The 19,311-nt window shown below is 32.4% G+C and overlaps 2 protein-coding genes across 3 annotated transcripts; one reads left to right on the top strand and one right to left on the bottom strand.

The window, feature by feature from the left end:
• Positions 1 to 424: 424 nt before the first annotated feature.
• Positions 425 to 4,845, top strand: LOC146918079 (uncharacterized). The gene is made up of 5 exons (XM_085719748.1): positions 425 to 1,072; positions 2,568 to 2,732; positions 3,670 to 3,762; positions 4,187 to 4,333; positions 4,447 to 4,845. Exons 1-5 carry the CDS (start codon positions 545 to 547, stop codon positions 4,579 to 4,581), a joined length of 1,068 nt encoding a protein of 355 aa, XP_085575874.1. The 5' UTR covers positions 425 to 544; the 3' UTR covers positions 4,582 to 4,845.
• Positions 4,846 to 5,421: 576 nt separating this feature from the next.
• On the bottom strand, positions 5,422 to 11,651 carry LOC146918078 (uncharacterized). 2 transcript variants are annotated; one of them, XM_085719745.1, is made up of 10 exons: positions 11,329 to 11,651; positions 10,037 to 10,114; positions 8,847 to 9,144; positions 8,571 to 8,761; positions 8,325 to 8,427; positions 8,008 to 8,112; positions 7,741 to 7,911; positions 6,748 to 6,918; positions 6,534 to 6,634; positions 5,422 to 5,772 (listed from the first exon to the last, which is right to left on the bottom strand). In XM_085719745.1, exons 1-10 carry the CDS (start codon positions 11,578 to 11,580, stop codon positions 5,710 to 5,712), a joined length of 1,533 nt encoding a protein of 510 aa, XP_085575871.1. In that variant the 5' UTR covers positions 11,581 to 11,651; the 3' UTR covers positions 5,422 to 5,709. The 2 variants fall into 2 exon arrangements, with proteins under 2 accessions (XP_085575871.1, XP_085575872.1); XM_085719746.1 differs by having other exon boundaries at positions 8,853 to 9,144.
• Positions 11,652 to 19,311: the final 7,660 nt, after the last annotated feature.

Genomic DNA, 19,311 nt, shown 5'->3' with positions numbered 1-19,311 from the left:
TACATCTTTACATAATCATATTTAAATAATCCATACAAACAATTTGAGTTCGAACAACTGTAAAATTATTTGTCACACACTTTTTATATGTTGAATCCAAATCAACTTTAGGGTTTAGTTGATCGTAGTTCGTTAGAATTTTTTTTCCTATTAATTTAACAATCTATAGCCATCTACACTATAAAACCTTCAACATAGGACAAGTTAAAAAAGAACGACTAAACTCTCTTACGGTTAGAGATTCTCTACGTTTGTGCAATGAGAACATCGATATCGTTTCAATCAAGATAAGACAATATAGATTTAAACTAGTATTTTAAATTATAATTTTTTAAAATTTTAGTTATGCCAAATTTTTACCAAATACTAGAAATCACATTCTCTCCATTCTACAAAACTAAATCTAAGTTAGTTCATTCTTTCCACAAACCAAAGTTTCATATCATGTTTCATTCTTCTCCTTTCAATATCTTCTTATAAAAATCTTAATAGTTAACACTCTCTCTCTCTCTCTCTCTCTCTCTCTCTCTCTCTAATCTAAACCATGCCTGTTATCACAGGACACATGAAATGGAGAAGTCCCAGAAACAAATTAAGGCATCCCATTTCAGAAACTGATCAAACTTCACAACTTTCTTCCTTAATCCAATCCACTTCCTGCAAATCCAGTATCTCCACTCTCTTTTCCACTTTCTCAAACAACACATCCAATGAAACCACACATGACAGTAACCAAAACAGAACAAAAAAGAACAACAATAGCAACTTTACTGCATCAACCTTCAGAGGACTCGGTTGCACTGCCGGTACATCACAACAGGTGTCTGTACCGGCAGTGATTCGATCCTCTGCAGATTGGCAAGGGAAGAAGAACAGGAAAAAGAAGAACAGAAGGAACAACAAAACATGTCATGGTGTTGATGATGTGGATTTTCAGGATGTTTGGTGTGGACCTGGAACTGGATTCTTATCTGATGCTGCTGCTGATGTTTCTGTGGATTGTGTTGTTGCAAGAAAGAATGTTTCTTCAAGAGGAAAACTTGATAATGGTGAAAGGATAACACATAGAGAGGTATATTTCTTTATTCTTGATCAATTTTTAGTTCTCTTGAATATTTTGATGTCTCAAACTGTTGACTTTTGATTCTTTGTTATCTTGTATGTTCAATTTTGTAGACCATGATTATTTGATTAATTGATTTTTATGCATTATATGGCTTATGCTGGAATTGTAATACGGTTAACATTATTTTTTGGTTTTGTTTTTAATTGCACTCACACTTACCTTTGATTTTGATTATTAGTTTTGTAGGTTTATTCCTTGTCCTTGATAGATTATGGTCTTTTATTAATTCCATTTTGGCTTGTTAAAGAGAAAAAAAATGCATTCACACACACGGACACCGAATATGACACTAAGACATGAACATTGGTATAATTTGCGAAAATGATATATTAAATATAACCACATGTATGTTGTTGTGTTGCACACACATATCGGACATCAAACACGCCTTCAGGTCTTAAGAGTCGGTAGCAGAAAGTCTAATGTTGATGTGATGGTTCAAACAAGTGAATGTATAGAATTCATTTATGAAGATGAAGTCTTTTGTTCAATTTAAGCTAGTAGGACCGATTTTTTTTTTGGGCCCTTTGCAATAATGACATTTTTAGATTAAATTATTTGAGTTTATCTCTTGAAATATTTCGTATGACATATCCATAAGCTATATTCAAAAGCTAAGGGAGCACTGCTTATCAAAACAAATTAACTTTTTTTTTTTATATATAAGTAACTTTTTTGAGATGTCGTTTTCATACTAGGGACAAATTAGTCCTTGATTCATTATAATAGAGGGACTAATATGTTTCCGATATAAAAATGTCAGGGATGAATTTGAGTTTTATTTTTGCCAGAGATTGAATTGAGCAGTCAAAAAATTATGAGGGACCAAAATGGTTCTTCACTCACAAATTTATTAAATAAATAAATAAATAAATAAATTTACATCATACAAGTCGGGGGTAATATTGTAATCTTCACTATGGTATATAAAGACAAGGTGCTGACTACAAACCCTAACCTATCACTCATAACAAAAAGGAACTGCTCCCTCTGCCGTCGGAGAAGTAGACACAATTGGCCGAATTTCGTTACATTTTACATTACATGTGTGTTCTTTCTTTATCATTTCATTTCTATACTCTTTCGATGATGTTTACTGTTCTAACAAAAACCATTATATAGTAACAGCGACTATACAACTTTCTCCATATACGTACACGCTTCCAATTTCTAAAAAGTCATACGTATAACAATTTTCTTGATTGATTTATTGTGGACCCCTTGAAAATAAGTCTAGTGATCATAGACTTTGAAATTATGTATCATTTCTATTATAAGTATATAGCTTTGTTTTATTTTTGTTTTATTCTATTGTTGCATGACATACATGTTAATGATTGGTTATAGTTTTTGATTCATGTGTGTTTGTGGTTTTGTTTCGTGGTTGTTTTGGTTACTACTTGTTCTTAGATATGTTATAAAATTTTATATGTGTTGGCAGCGTTCATCTTATTTTGGAAGGCGCAGTGTAAACCTAAATCAAGAAAGTTTGTCATTTTTGGAAGATAATTCTGATATTTTCACAACTCGTCGTGGATTAGAGTCTTTTGGAAATAGTGGATTTTGTCGTAATGCTTCGAATGTTTCTTCTGATGGTATTGCTGAGGTTGGTTCTTACTATTATCCTCTTTTCATTTCTTTGAATTCAGATTGTCTGCAGTCGGTAACCCCTCGCATTTCTGTAGTTGGCACGTCAGCGTTTGTTGGATCAAGACCATATGGCCTAGATGTTAAGTTTTTTTATTTTAAAACTTAAAATACGAAATTTGAAATATGGACCGTGCAATTTTGATCCAACGACCATCGATGTGGCTAATACGGAATGTGGGGGTTGCCGACCACAGACAATCTGAATTCGTGTTGCTTTGTTTGAGACATTCATGATCATGCATGGTTCATAGAAACACATTGTTGTTGTTGACAAAATGGTGATAGAAATATTGATGAGTTAAAATGAGTTATTCATATCATTATAGGTTATTTGTTGTTTGGAATTTGGTTTGTCATTGAATTTAATTTGATTAAAAATGTTAAATATGTTGTATAATTTTATCTTTAGTGCTTTAGGAGGATTTGAAATTTATCATTTATGTGTTTTACTTATAAATTTGTGACATCAAAGTTTTATCTCATTTAAAACCTAAAATCAGAAAAAGTTTATGTGTTATTTTAATTTGAGTGCTATGGACTTGTTAACTATTTTGAGCTCACTGTTCTAGCTGATTTTTTTGGTAACTTCTAGCAGATTAGTATATGGTATTATTTAACCAAATATAGAATGTCTTTAGTTAGATTTGCATACTTATTTTATTTTGGCATATCTTGTTTATATATTTATGTTTATCATATTTTTTTTCTTTCCTTTTTTGGATTATGGATGTAACCGATTAACTAAGGCTTGTTAGTGGAAGTTCTGGTTTATTATATAATGGAACAAAGAAACAAGTGTGCATACGTGCATTGTGTTACATACATAATACTAATTTTTATTGTATTCTTTCGTTCAAGAGATAATATTTAATAGCTTGATTGTTGCTTTGAAGATAATGAAATTTAAAGGAGCTAGACTAATGGGGGGACGATCACGTGATCAATTTAGAGACTGGAGACTTGATGTTGATAATATGTCATATGAGGTGAGTTCTTTACCCAATAAGGCTCTCTATTTTTATACTTACTATTGTCATGGTTATCAAGGGCGAGCCTCGACGCACGCTAAAGTTACTACCATGTAACCTGAAGATCACGAGTTTAAATTCTGGAAACAATCTATTGGATTTCTAAGGTAAGACAATATATGTCTTTGGACCTGGATTCCCTGCAATGTAGTTTCCACGCAATAAGGAATCTTAGCTATTGGTTTTAGATCAGACGACTTAGATTACACAAGGAATAAGTTAATTTTAAATGATCTCGACCATTGATTTAGAATGTGGTCGAGATATGTAACTGCATGGGCGTTCATCTTCGTACATCTACTCTCCTCACATCCCAAGCTATTGACATACCGTTTGCATTTTGATCCATATGTTCATCGAAATTTGTGGTTTTGTGTAACAGCAATTGCTTGAGCTGGGAGAGAGAATTGGTTATGTGAAAACTGGACTTAAAGAAGATGAGATGAAAAACAACATAAGGAAAATTAAGCTTTTGATTTCAAATGATTCATCAAAGCATCAAATAGACAAAAAGTGCACCATTTGTCAAGTGAGTTTGCAAAATCCAAATTAAAGTTTCATATTTAAAAAATTCATCTCATCACTTTATATCATTCATTTGCTATATAGTACAATGTTTATGTATCTTTCTTGTGTGTTCAGGAGGAGTATGAATCAGATGATGAATTGGGTAGATTACACTGTGAACACAGCTATCACTTTCAGTGTATAAAACAATGGCTTGTCCTTAAAAACTTCTGCCCGGTCTGTAAGCAAGAAGTCGTGGTTCGACCTTGATTTGAGTGGCGTAACCCTAATGTTTTTCCCCTCATTTTAATATGATGTATAGTTTTTCATATGCAATCTTTATTTCATCTTCTATTCTTTTAAAACTTTTGGCTTTCTAAGTGAAGAATTGGAAACATGTTATATTTGGTAATGGTCTCTAAATTGGAAGATGCTTTTGTAAATTATACTCAAGAGTGGGTCTTGCTTGTGAACAAATTATTCTTTTTGTTCTTTTTACTTTTCTCATGAAATTGGTGTTTGAATGGTCTTCAATTTGTGTTTCTACTTTATTTCATGCTTTGTTTTGAAATTTGAATACAAAAAGAGGTAATGGAGCATATACTATGATTTCTTTTAGCACTTTGCTGTTTTATTGGGGAAAATGCATGCACCTAATTGGTGATTAAAAAAGAAGTCATGAAAGCATTGTTGGTCTGCTTTTATGTGGGGTTAAAAGTTTTTTAGAGATTTGTATTCTTTTCCCTTGCTAATAATAATCTTGAATAAAGTTTGGACGACTCAAATTTTTAAGCATTTTTTATATGTTTCTTAGAATTTGGTTTGAGATTAACTTAACCCTACAAAACAAGCTTATTTATAAACTCATTTTCATGTATTCAATTTAATGTGGCCCAATGAATCTTAGATAAGTTTTGATGCTAGTATCCTAGAATTTGGGTTAAACATAATTCAACCCTACAAAATCAGCTTGTAAAATGAAGATACCTTCCACTAATAAACTTATTTTTAAGTCTTATTTAACCGATGCAAGACTCTTAACAATGTTGATGAAAAGTTAAAAACTGATCAAGTAAAATAATAGGTGCATTTGAAAAGTTAACAAATGACTTAAAAAAAAACAATTTTCATTATAATTTTACTTAAACAAAGTTTGCAAAGCCTTGCAATTTAATTACATAGAGAACCTAATTCCTAATACATGCTTCCTTGACACACTGATAACATCAGATTGATTTGGTGCAACCATCGCCGGATTTGTGCAGAGTACTTGAGGATCTGAGATAACTGTCACCTAGTATATTCTATTTACACATGTGTACATATTCTATCTGTGAGGATCTTCATATAGCTATATTCTAGATGTATAGAAGAATGGTAATTTGAAAGAGCAATGTATTAAGCCATGTCATCATGATTGATGAGGAATTCAATTATACATGGATATAGTTGATCTGCTGCCTGCAATTGGAGTGCAAAAGTAAAATGTTAAGAACATTTATAAATCTCAAGTTGCTTGTGTTAGAAACACTGCAAATAGAAATATTCCGTGCTGCATCAGTTAGATATAAAGCATGCTTTTCAGTTTGGTGATTTTGTTGAGGAAGTTTATATTGAGCCACCACCAAGGTTTATTGCTTTAGGGGATTTGCACGATTTTGTTTGCAGGCTGTGTAAAGGCTCATACAATCTTAAGCAAAGTCTTAGAGCATGGTCCGACAAATTTAGTGCAGTTCTTCAACAGTTTTGAATAAGACAAAGCAAAAGCAGGTCATTCGGCGTTTTACAAACATTCCTCTACAAATCAATTGATATGTTTTGTTTATGTTGTTGATGATATTGTTATTCCAAGAGATGACCATGATGGTACTCAACATCTCCAGCAGCATTTGTTTCAACATTTTCAAACTATATGTCGACCACTTGATCCGTCAATTCAAATGATCAACTGACAGTTATGTCGACTATTCACCAAGAGGCCCTCAAATCAATTATATATTTAACAAGCTTGGTGCATGAAATACATATGCTCTAGTATAAGGTAAAGTGTCGGAAGCAATAATAACGAAAATATGGGCTGATTCTTTGTTGTATGTTATACTAGCATTCTTGTATGTATGCCTCGTAAGGTATATATATCCTCTTTATTACTCATATCTTTCCATATGTTCAAATATACAGTATATATTTTATCAAGAGAAGAATAATCATAAAAATCGTACCGATCGACCACCCACTAGGTCATAATGGGCATAGTGTGGACCTCCAAACTCCCCAAAGACTTTGTATGTAACCAGTTCCTTAGGAATAAGCTTCACCGTTTCTGCATAACATTTAAGAATATGTTAAGCTTATCATAAAAAAGAAACTATTTTTGTTTTATAGAGAAAAAGGAGAGTTAAGCGTTTAATGGATTAGGTAGTGAAGTTTTAATACCATATACAGCTTCTGGGGGGCATATTAAGTCTTTGTCACCAGCAATTGCTAAAACAGGAACTTTATTTTTGCGGAGATGATCCTTGTAGAAGAATGTTCCATTTCTGTTGCGTAAACCACCTTTTTGCAAGACTGTTTTTAACTGCAAGAGAAGCTTAGAAGGCACAGTACCTGCCAATCACAGTTCATTCAACAATTGTGGATCAATCAAGAGTAAGGAAGAGAAATATTTTGTGAGAGCATGCATAGATTTATAATGTTTAAGAAGTTGCATATAAGTCAAACTAAGGGCCTGTATGGAAAAACAATTTAAGTGATCATGATATAAGAACTTATCGCATGAGAGCTTATGTTGGATAAGCTAATTCTGTGTTTCACAGCTGTATTTCCGTGTTATGCAGCTTTGTGTATTGCATAAGCTTCATGTCAAAATTCATAATCTTGTTAGGGGAGCTTATGAATTTGGGCATATGGGAGCTCATATGCTCTTTAATATTTTCTCCCAAACAGTTCTGCAAGCACTTATACCAGACATAAGCCCACAATAAGCCAACCCAAACAGCTCCTTAAGCCTACAAGATCTAACATTTATATAAGACTGCAAACTAAAACCGAAATAACTAATTAGCGTCTGTGCAGATAGATTGATTTATTTGAGCTTATCTACGAGCATAAACACTTGGGTTTATGAGAACAGCTTATGACATGTACATAAGTGTTTTTTAAGCTTATTTCTATAGCTCTCTAAGATAACTTATGAAAATGACTTGTAGTTTATATGAAAAGTAGTTTGACTTTATTTTATCTTTTGTTATAGAAATAGATTATACATAAGCGCTTCAAAAAATGTTTATCCAAACAGGGCCTTGGTACTATTCTATGTATGGATTTGATGACAAGAATTACATTTGTATAACACTGCAAGATCTGATATGTTAAGACTGAATAAAAGTTGAGAAGCAAACAGAGGAAAGCAGATAATTTGGAACCTACCGAAGTTGTTCAAAACAAGTTTCTCAAACAATTTTTCATCCATCATGTCTTGAGCTGAAATTTGAGCATTTAGCCAAGATAAAGCGTACACGGGATTTCTCAAAAGAGGATAAGCAGTAGCAATCAGTGGTCCAACTGGAATAACAGGAACGTTTAACACCTGAACAGGTTCTACCTGCAAACAAAAAAACATTCTCCATAGTTATTATGTTATCGTCGAGAGACAAATCACAGATTTTGGTCATGATAATAAGAAATTTTTATCACTTGCCAATGGTAAAAGCCACTTGAGAGATGATCTTGAAGGTGTATAGTCGAGTGATGACGCCAAAGTAACAACAGATGCAAACTCAGAATCCTTTCCATTGAAACCTGACATAAAATTTATTAAGAGAATAAGATGAAATATTGATTACGGAAGTGAAATACACAAGCATTGATAAGCAATGTTGTAAAGAAGCTTGGACTAAAAGCAAGCAAATTTGATCATTATTTTCCGATTGAATCATGATCGAAGAGTAACATAGCCTCATAATTGCAGAATTGTTGCAGAAAAAATAAAATGACAGATCAGTCGGACTTACAACAACGCGAGAGCATTGCATACAACAAAATACCACCCATCGAGTGACCAATTGCCAGCAATTTTCCATCCTTTGGTTGGCATTGAGCCTTTATATACTCCATCTAATGCACACAAGTTTAACAAAATAATCAGAAACAAAATTGATAATATAATCTGAAATTCATATACCAATATTCATAAAAAGAGATAAAGTGCAGCTGTTGCCAAATTAAACATAAACCATCACAAAGCAATGTCACCTTACCGCCGCAGGTACATCCTCTTCGAGATAATGATCAAAGTCCCAATTATACTTGACAATCAACTCAAACTGTTTCTGAAGTTCATCTAAAACCCGTGGCGGAAAAATTTTCTGACCACCAATCAAAGTTTGAAGTCTCCGATTGAAATCCTTGATTTGACTAACAATTGCAGAATTGTTTCTCCCTTCCAATTCTGAAAAAAAAAAAATCACTATGTTAGTGTTCATATGATGATCCAATGTTAAAAATCACAAGCTCTCAAAGTTTAAGTTCCTAACCCTGACCGAGAAAACTTGCAAGGCTATCAGACATCCTTGTGAAAATCTCCATCATCCTTGTTGTTGGCCGTAGTTCCTCAAATTTAGTTGCTTCCTCTGATCCTCTCCTTTTAATTTGAGAAACTTCTGATCCAAAGGAAGCGCTAAGGTTCTTAACTTCATAATCTATCCCAAATGAATTATTGAGGCCCTCTTCATCTTCCTCCAAAGTGTTCGCATATGTGCTTAACCCAGCACCTCGAACCTCAAGAGTCCATGTATCAAATCCTTGTGATGACATGTGCCGAGCAAATGAAGACTGAACACAAACAACACACACTTAGCAATATTGATCCTAGATTACACTAGACTATTGTCAATAATAAACATCCTTAAGATTTAAATTTAAGGGCAAACTGCACTTATAAAATGTTTTGAATTGCAGCCCGCAATTGCAGCAACAGCTGCAACATCATGAATTTTGAAGTAAGGGCAACTGCATTTGTAACCGCATAGGCCACAATTTTCTACAATATCAATGATCGGGACATAACCTCAAAGCCATCTTTTAAGATACCGGGTTGGGCCTAAGCCAGACCAATGGGTTGAGTAGGAAAGCTGGACGAGAATTGCTGATGTGGCAATTAGAGGGCATATGCAACATTTATAAGGGGAGGAAGTAAGAAGGAAAAATTCATTGAGAAGTTTGTTAGGAAATTGGTTAGGAGAGAAGATCTCTCTAGTAGGAGCTTTATCTCTGGGCAAGAGTCTTTGACTCTTGATTATCTTTTCATTTTCTGTTTCCACCATTGTAGAGAGCTCTTGAGCTCATCTCTTTTCACCAAATAATATACTGTTTCTTTCTCTATATTTTACGGGTTCTATCACCAACACTACTACGTCGCAATTTAAAAATGAAAGTGCGATGATATGACTATGAGATTAATGTTAATGGTCTGTTTGGATTGTCTTGTTTGAGCTTATCTACAAGCATAAGTACTTCTGAGATTGTTTGCAAGTGCTTACGGAAACAACTTATGACATGTCTATAAGTAAATTTCCGATTATATCTATAAACTCTCCATGATAACTTATAAAAACAATTTATAATTTCTATGAAACCAGTGTAACTTTATTTTTTTGTATTGTTATAGAAATAGCTTATGCATAACACATAATTGATGCTTATCCAAACAGGTTAGTCACCTCACCTCAGGAGAGAGATCATAGCCAATAGCATTGGTTGCAACCCCTGACAATAACAAAAGCGGGTGTTTCCTCACAGGAGCCTGCACAATACATAACAGAAACTTTTACACCTTCAACAAAACCTTTACACATTCACCTTAGAATTTCAAAAATAATAATGCAATATTACAACAAAAAAAAAGTTACTATTAGTTAGGAATGAATTTCACACTATTTCAAGAAACTAACATGAAATCTATGAAACACCGACCTACGAAGCATTACACTACACAGACACGACAATGACACATCGACACCGGTAATTATTTGAGAAAATGACATAATTGAATGTTAACGTTTTTCTAACGTGCACAAATAAACTGGTCTTGCACGATGCACAAGTTTGTTTTTTACTATTGGATCAATAAGTTGATCCAATGTGAAAACAAGCTTATGGATGGTGCAAGACAGACTTGTCTCATGAGTACACAATAGACTTGGTCTTGAATGTAATCACATGTGTCAATGTCGTGTGATGTCGGACACTAGCACATGTCGGACACAAGACACGTCTTTGATCATAGATGTCGTTTCTACGCAGACACCGACAAAGACACAAACACCAAACACGACATTGACATGTTGACACCGGTACTAATTTGATAAAATGAATAAACTGAATGTAATTACATGTGCCAGACACCTATGAAGCACAAACACAAACACGGACACCAGACACGACACGGACACCGACACCTATAATAATTAGAGAAAATGACATAATTCAATGTAATCATAGGTGTCGTGTTGGTGTCACTGTCGGACACCGACGCATGTCCGACACCGGACACACCTAATCCAAGGAGTGTCCGTGCTTCATAGCTAGACATATCTGCCATCAGAAATGTCGGTGTTGCCGTGTGGGTGTCACTGTCGGACACCGACGCATGTTCGACACCGGACACACCTAATCCAAGGAGTGTCCGTGCTTCATAGCCAGACATATCTGCCATCAGAAATGTCGGTGTTGCAAGCTATGAAACACAACACACTAACACGTAGAAGCCCATAATAACTTGAGAAAATAACATAATTGAATAATTGAATGTAATCACATGTGTCAGTATTGTGTCGGTGTCGGACATTGACCCCTGTCGGAAGCCGGAGACGTCCTCTATCATGAAATATACTTCAAGTGAAAATTTCTATTTTTGATTTTCGATATTAACAATGAAATCAAAAGAACCCCGGAAGATATATCATTACATTCTCAAAAGGGTATCCAAAAACATCATAAAGTTGAAAACTTGCAAACCTCAGGAGAAGGAAGGTAACGCCAAAGAGCAAGTTTCCAATCCGAGTTTGGAATACTGATATGGTGCAGTTCATCGGCGGTGCATATAGATTGTTGCTTCACATCTCTCTTCTTCCAATGTACCTTCGTCAGAGACGGTGGCGGGTCACGGCGGTGGTGGAAGCGTGAAGAGGTGAGTCGGGTTTTGTGATTCGGGTCGGGTCGTGATAGGTGGTTGTAACAGAATACGGCGCCAATGTTGCTGAGAAGCATTTTTTGTTTTTCTTTTCTTTGAAGGAATGTTTTTATGTTGGTTGGTTTAGATAATTGTATTAGACAAATGTAGGACACACTTTTTTTGTTGTTGTAATATTTATAGGAAAATTTTGATTAAAAAGTCATACTCATGCAAAAAGGAAGTACCATTTCTTTACCAAAAAAAAAAGGAAGTACAATTTTATAACGTAATTTATATACTCCATCCGTTTTAAAATGAGTGTCACTTTAGCCAAAAAAAATTGTTTCAAAATGAATGTCACTTTACATTTCCAATACAACTTTAATTTTTTTCTTCCAACTTTACCTTCAACAAATACTCAAACTTGTCTCTCACACAATTTTCAATGCAACTCTAAGTTTGTATTTTTCTTATAAAGTAAGGGCAGTTTAGTAAAAATGTTATGTCTAATGATTACTCCCTCTGTTTCTAAATATAAGCAAAATTGACATTTTAAGTTCATTTAATTAATAATGTATGTGGTCCATAATATCAACCACATAAATCATTAATTGAATGAACCTAAAAAGTCAATTTTTCTTATATTTAGAAATGGAGGGAGTATTTCATTCCATTCCTTAATCTGTGTGCAATTGGCTAAAGCAACACTCATTTTGAAACGGATGGAGTATAATTATCAACTCAAATATTTTAAAGGTGACACGGATATTGATTCTTCGAAATAGTCGGTTTTTACATTGGTTACTGAGTTTAAAAAGGAACTCAAATAATTTTGAATGATATTTAGAAGGAAGGAGGAGCTTGAGTTTGAACTCGGGGTTTTCACTTCTATACGTTTAAGGTGTGCGAGTCAAGTCATTAACAACTTGATTAAATTTCTTTAAAAACAAAACTTGATTAAAAAAAATTATAAGAAAACTGTATATATACAACGCTTAATGGAATTGAAATTGGTGGTTAGGATCATTATTTGGTATGAATTAAAACATTGTTTGTCCTTGTAAGTTTAGCTCAGTTGGTATAGACAATGCATTATATATGGGTTCAGAGTTCGAACCTTGAAGACCCCACTTATTCACCTTAAGAGATTTGTAAATTATCAAAGGAAAATGAGAACAAGTGTCAGCGAGGTATTAGTCAAAGAAATAAATATAGTAAAAATGTCTTGAAATTTATTCAGTCAATTATCAAAAGCATATACATGTGTTATTTTCAATGTAAATTTTTCTTTTTGTTTCCTTAACTAATGTCATATGGTCATTAATTAGCATGATCCATTATTAAAATGTGTCACATACTATCTCTTGTTAGCTCGTTGTATTAGATTTTCTTTTTCTAGCTTAGATTCTCTTTTATTCCGGAAGACATTTACCCTGGTTTTACGAGAAATTTTTGGGCTGATCTTAAAGTTGATATTTTACGGTTTATGATTGACTTTCATGGTAACATCAGATTGGTGAAGGGCTTTAATTGCACTTTTATAGCTCTGATCCCAAAAGTGAACTCTCCATAAAATCTACACCCTCCGGTCACTAATATAAGCAAAAATTCATTTTTAGATTCATTCAATTAATGATGTATGTAATCTTTATTATAGGCCACATACATCATTTATTGAATGAACCTAAAAAGTATAATTTTGCTTATAATAGTAACCGGAGGGTGTATGTGATTTTTAGCCCATATCCTTAGTTGATTTTATGTACAAGATTTTTGGCTAATAGACTAAAGTTTGTTATTGGAAGTGTTATTTCTAATGCCCAGTCGACTTTTATAAAGGGTTGACATATCATGTATGGTATTGTTATTGCTAATGAGGTGATAAATGATGTTAACAAAAGAAAGAAGGAGATAATTATGTTTAAAGTCGATTTTGAGAAGGCGTACGATTATGTGGAATGGGGTTGCTTAGATTATGTGAGGGGGGCTTGGAGTGAAGGCGACGTGGTTCAATGAAAGGGTGGGGTGAATTGTTGGTAACCGTGAGAGTACATCGTTTTGGTGTGACCCTTAACTGCATGGTGAAGATTTGCGGGTTAGTTTTTGGAGTCCTTTTGATAGGCTAGGGTAGGAGTGGAGAAGACGTCTCCATGCGATCTGGTTGTCAATTGTTTAAGATATTTGAAAGGACAAGAATAGTTTCATTTTTTGACATATAGATCAATCAATACTACAACAGGTGAACATCGCGAAACTTTCTTCTTTTAGATGGTTGTAAGCAAAAATCAACAATTTAGTTTTTTATTTTCATCGGTAGTGAACAAATCTCATTTGTGTTTTACCATGATTCCTAGTTAGTGATTTTCATTTTTTATTAACTAGATGTGGTGTAGGTCCTTTGTTTGTTATATGTAATTCTTACTGAGTCCTAACCGAAGTCTTTTGCGAATGTAGAACTCCTTTGGTTAATATATTTCATATTTTCTTCTTAAAAAATGAAGAATATGTTCAATTTTGACTTATAATTTTTCAAACTAACAAATTAGAGTTTTAAATCAATTTTTTAAAGATGTTTAATATTTTAGAAAGTGGGTGTTTGGCCTATGTTTCGTAAGAAATTAACCTTTCTTATCGTACGAATTCAGAACACAATACTTTTTCATAAGATGAGAACATATAATTTGTAATACTCATTAAATCACGTGTCATATTAAGAGTATGTATAAAATATGTTTTCGATAATATGCTTACAGATTATTTTTGCGTCAAAGATATATGTATAAAATGTTTTTAACATAAATTGTATAATAGTCTCTTGACCAAAAAAAAAATTGTATAATAATCTTTAGTTAACTTGTACCAAAAAAATAAAGTTAGCTAACTTCTTTTTGACTTCGTCGTTGGGATGTCAAGCAAATTGGCTTTGCGTGAAATATTTTGATTAACTTAGTTTAAGATGTTTTTTTTGACGGACTTAATTTAAATTGTTGAAAAACTAAATAATCAACAATATGAAGTTGTTCATGATTTTCCTTCGTGGTAAAGTTAATGAGTTTCCTTATTATTTGAACATGTGCGTATTAGACATCAATGGTTGCCACAACGGGGTCCTTATCCAAAAGAAGAAGAAATAATGAGTTTGTTTGCATATGCCTAACAAGAGCTCACAATTAATTGAAGAAACAACTAATTCCCATGTACCAACATTTGGCTATCCCAAAATAAAATTCTTGTTGCACCCTTTTAATTAAAATGTATTTTCCTTCCTTTTAATATTCACATACATCTTCCTTAAAAAAAATAAAATTTATTTTCACATACGTCTATCAAACATCCCTAATTCATAAAAAAAAAAAACTTTTTTCTTTTACAAAAAAAAAAAAAATTAGATTATATATATGTACGAAGTACAAATATTTAACATGATTATTTTCTTTCAAAAAAAAACATGATTATTTAATAATATATTATCACTTTATTTAATAAATTAAAAATACATAATCTATCATTATTTAATATATAAATTTTTCCATATAAATTTAATTTAATTGTACAAAAATCCTTAGTTAACTTCTTTTCACTTATTCAAAAAAACTTCTTTTTCACTTCAACACGTTGAGATGACAAGAATTTCACTTCAACACGTTGAGATGATAAGAAAATTGTCTTTACGTCAAATATAGATTAGATTAATTCTTTTGTTTCTATGATTAGCTTAATTTTAAATGTTAAAAAAAATTAAATCATTAACCAATCAAACACATGAAGTTGTTGCTGTTTTTCCTTTCTTTCCTTTGGGGTGAAGCTTCAAGTTATTATGAACACAAGTGCATGTTATACATCAATCGGTGAATAAGGTGGGTCCTTATCCAAAAGAAAGAAGAATCAATGATATGGGAGGCCTACATTAGCCCCTTGATAAATTGGAGGTAATTTACCCCTAATGACAAGTAGGATTTGATTCTGAAACGAAGGAGATGGAGATCACGTGTTGAATGAAGAAAATGAAGAAGTTTGATGTTTTTTAAGATGAAAATGATAACGTATTGTAAGGAAAAACTCTATCGGTGAGGACCTACATTAACTCTTGATGAATTGGGGGGTATTTATAATGACAAGTATGATTCGATTATAAAATGAAAAAGAAGAAGTTCACATGTTGAATGAAATATATAAAGAAGTTTGATGTTCTTAAGATGAAAATGAACTAATTAAAATGAAAAAAAGTGGATTTTTTTTTAATAGAAGTAAATTACTCTCAATTCATAAGAACCTAACGTAGAAAAAACCAATAATATGATTACTGCCTTCAAAATAGTTGAGGATTAGCATGGTGAATTTAAAAGATTGGTTGATCATGGTAAAGTTAAGAAACAACTATTGAATTAATAATAAATTAATATATATCTTTACATATTTGATCAAATAAAATTATTCATCAATTCATATATGATTAGACATTTTTTTTTTGATAGAAATGAGGACGTAAGCCCGGAAACAAGGAAAAACTACAAAGAAATTAACCGAAGGGTATCAATCCCCATAATATCAGCTAAAAGTAAATGTCTAATTTGAGTCACACCGATTGGTAGTCACATTAGACATGTGTGACTCAAATAAGAATGAGAAACAACAACGTTCCAATCCATCTCCAATAAGCAATGTCTTGGGGATTGATCAAAGTTTCTCATTATACCTGAGTGATTGGCAGTCACATATTGAAATTAAGGGAATAATCTCTTGTCATTCTTTATGATCAAGAAGAAATCATGACTTTTAGCCACTAGCTACTAGAAATATGTTTATTGATGGTTTATAGATCGAAATATTTCAGACACTATAAAGAGACCAGTTGGTTAAGACTTAGAATTATTAATCAAACATAACTTGGTCTCTAAATAATTAGTTGCTAATATATTTTAACGACTTTTTTTTATTAGAATATATTTTAACAACTGCTTAATGGTCACATTTGATTTTCAATATTACGTAAAAATTTGAGAGGGCACTACTTGTAATGTATCACAAAACTAGGGTGACTATCAAAGGAGGGTTTTGCTATTTGTGATAACTCACAAATTATTCTGTTTATAGATAGGCAAGAATTATAATTAAGTGATGTTATATGCCTAAACAAGGAATATGTGTCTACTTCATATTTGACGCAGTTGATAGGATGACCAAGAAAGAAATGAGTATACACTTTGTCAAGAAAGAAAATGAGTATACACTTAGTATACATAACAATTTTGATAACATTTATTTTTTTTTTTTTTTATAGAAAATGAGATTTATCAATTTGACCTTTAGAATAGAAGTTTTATTCAGTTTTTTTTTGTAGTGGCCGATGTTTGAACTCCGGACCTTGCATATTTTATGCATTGTCCTTACCAACTGAGCTATGCTCACGAGGACAGAAGTTTTATTCACTTGATAAGTTCAACAAAATTCGTAGTTATAAACTATTCAATACTACCTTAAACAACTTATTCTACCAGTAAAAAAAAAGTATTATAATATGCTATTAATTATTTTTAAGAAGGAAAAAGAAAGAAGTATATTAAAAGAAAGACTTTCTAGCATAATATGTGCCTAAAATTGACTAAAAACATAATTGAGAACACATAAAAATGCAAATACATTTACAACAAACAAAAACACGAAACTCAAAATTTAGCATAACTGATACACACATTAGGAATATGCCACCAAACATTCACATCTAGGTGTTGACATTTACTTTATGAATTAAACGAACCGTCATTTCTTTGTGACTAAAAATCATAGAATTTCTCACTTTTCAAATAACCCAAATACAAGCCAATCAAATCAGTTTTAAATTAGATCATACCATTTTAGGAAACAAATAAGAATCATCAAACTATTCGTCAACTCATCTTTAGTCCAATACCAGCAGTGCATTGAGCTTAATTAATATATGGAAAATGATATATATTGCGACAATTTTTCTCAAGAAACTGTCCCGAATTGTTGTGATTGGCTGGTCTACCATGACCACCATGTATTCCACTTAAACCGGAATTAAAACCACAAGATCCAACGGTGCACATGCCTCGTGAAATGCTCGGGACAGTTTTTGTCGCTGGGAATAGCACTTCTCTTAATATATTCTCAACTCAGGCGAATTCTAGAATTACTCTAGGCCAATACTAGAATTTGTGATTTCCATTGTAATGTTAAGAACAACTAATGGACTGAATTTTAATTGACCATATTTGAATTAATCGACTAAACCCACCCGATTATCCACTTAATCTGACTTAACCGAAATCTAGTAAACCAGATTTAAATTTGGGCGAAAATGCTATGGGTATAAGCGGATTGAGGTTTGGGGACCGACTGTTTTCCACCCCTAGGACTGGAAATGAACCGAACTAACTTGAAAATAGTTCGAAATTCGATTCAGTAATTAATTCGTTGAACTTGGTTCATGAACCAAATGAATCAAACTTGACTTGAAAATTAAGTACATTAAATAAATGAGATGAACTTGAGCTATGTATAATCTGGCTCGTTTGATTCATGAGCCAACTCGATTATATACACATATATAATGGCATACATTTTTTTTTCAATTTTTTTGGTTTTGTTTTGGTAATCTGCTTCGAGTTATCTTCGTAAGTTTAAATCGAGTCGAGTTCGTGCTGAAAAAAAGATCGTGACAAACTCGAGTCGAGTTTCGAATCGATCTAATTTTTATCCGGTTCGACTCCAGTCCTATCCACCCCTAATCACTAATAGTAATAGACTAATTGGTGACATAATCCTTGTGTTTGTGCGATAAATATGCTATAATGCTACAATAAATGCATATCTCCCTTTAACCTTTGTTTACAATAAATTAAGTTATTTTTTATATAACAAAAAAGTTTAAAAAAGACAAAATGTAGTGTCTTAACATGCAATTGTTTGACAGTGAAAATTGTTTTTCATGCTTAGGAAATGTCAGTGAAAATTGTTCTAATATGTGTATATATTAATATACAGCTAGATCTTGTACATGCTACATCCATGTTCATAGATTCCCTTGATTTGTATGCCAATAACATGCAATCATCATGAAAGAGTTATACTTGCCTCATGTCAATTCTGTGCCAATTGTTGTTATACCTCTAAACTTGATAAATCATTCATGACATTAGCTAAGTTTTACAAACCAATCTTTCATCAAAGATCATTATGGTGGATGCTATGACCATCAACGAAGTCCTTTAAAAATAAAAGTTCACGGTCCTTTTTATACTAACAGTTAAGACGATAGCTTAATTGATATTGGTTCGACAAAAACAAAAGAATCAAATGAGTTGAATTTTAAGGCACACATGATCATTTTATTTGTTTCTTTCAAAAATAATCATAATTGTGAATCTAAGCTATAATTGAAGTTTCGAATAATTTTTAAGTATTGTTCTACCTTGGAATTCCAAGTAAAATTTGCCTCATCTTTTTTCCTTTATGAACAACCTCATCTTTATAGTAACATCTAATATAGAACAAATGCATCATAACCTTATTTGAATTCTTTTATCAATATTTCTCTGTAAAAATATTAATAGGCAGAACATATTAAAATTTATTAATGTTGCTTATGTTCAAGTCATGCTCACGACATGACAAAGTGTAGATATAATCAAACTGAAATTTCTAAATCTCATGACCTCTTATTTTGTCTATTTTCTTATCTCTTCAATGTCATAAACTTTGACCGACAGAAAAAAGAAGACAAAATAAACTTATTGCCAAGTGACTAAAGTCTTAAAATAATTTTACAAAATGTAAAAAAATAAAGCAAAAGGTTCTCTCCA

The sequence above is a fragment of the Medicago sativa genome, chromosome 6 (assembly GCF_051527215.1).
Source record: "Medicago sativa cultivar Bolivia chromosome 6, Bolivia_mono, whole genome shotgun sequence".
Lineage (NCBI taxonomy): Eukaryota > Viridiplantae > Streptophyta > Magnoliopsida > Fabales > Fabaceae > Medicago > Medicago sativa.
The sequence above is the reverse complement of the archived record's forward strand: the minus strand, read 5'-3'. Positions and strand labels throughout refer to the sequence as shown.

What these genes read in the sequence shown, in the direction of transcription:
- LOC146918079 (XM_085719748.1), top strand. Translation starts at nt 545, where the DNA reads ATGCCTGTTATCACAGGACACATGAAATGGAGAAGTCCCAGAAACAAA. An exon ending in AAAGGATAACACATAGAGAG is followed by an intron (nt 1,073 to 2,567) that starts GTATATTTCTTT and finishes ATGTGTTGGCAG; the next exon opens with CGTTCATCTTATTTTGGAAG. An exon ending in CTTCTGATGGTATTGCTGAG is followed by an intron (nt 2,733 to 3,669) that starts GTTGGTTCTTAC and finishes GTTGCTTTGAAG; the next exon opens with ATAATGAAATTTAAAGGAGC.
- LOC146918078 (XM_085719745.1), bottom strand. Translation starts at nt 11,580, where the DNA reads ATGCTTCTCAGCAACATTGGCGCCGTATTCTGTTACAACCACCTATCA. An exon ending in AAGAGGATGTACCTGCGGCG is followed by an intron (nt 8,428 to 8,570) that starts GTAAGGTGACAT and finishes TGTGTGCATTAG; the next exon opens with ATGGAGTATATAAAGGCTCA. An exon ending in ACTTGTTTTGAACAACTTCG is followed by an intron (nt 6,919 to 7,740) that starts GTAGGTTCCAAA and finishes TGTGATTGGCAG; the next exon opens with GTACTGTGCCTTCTAAGCTT.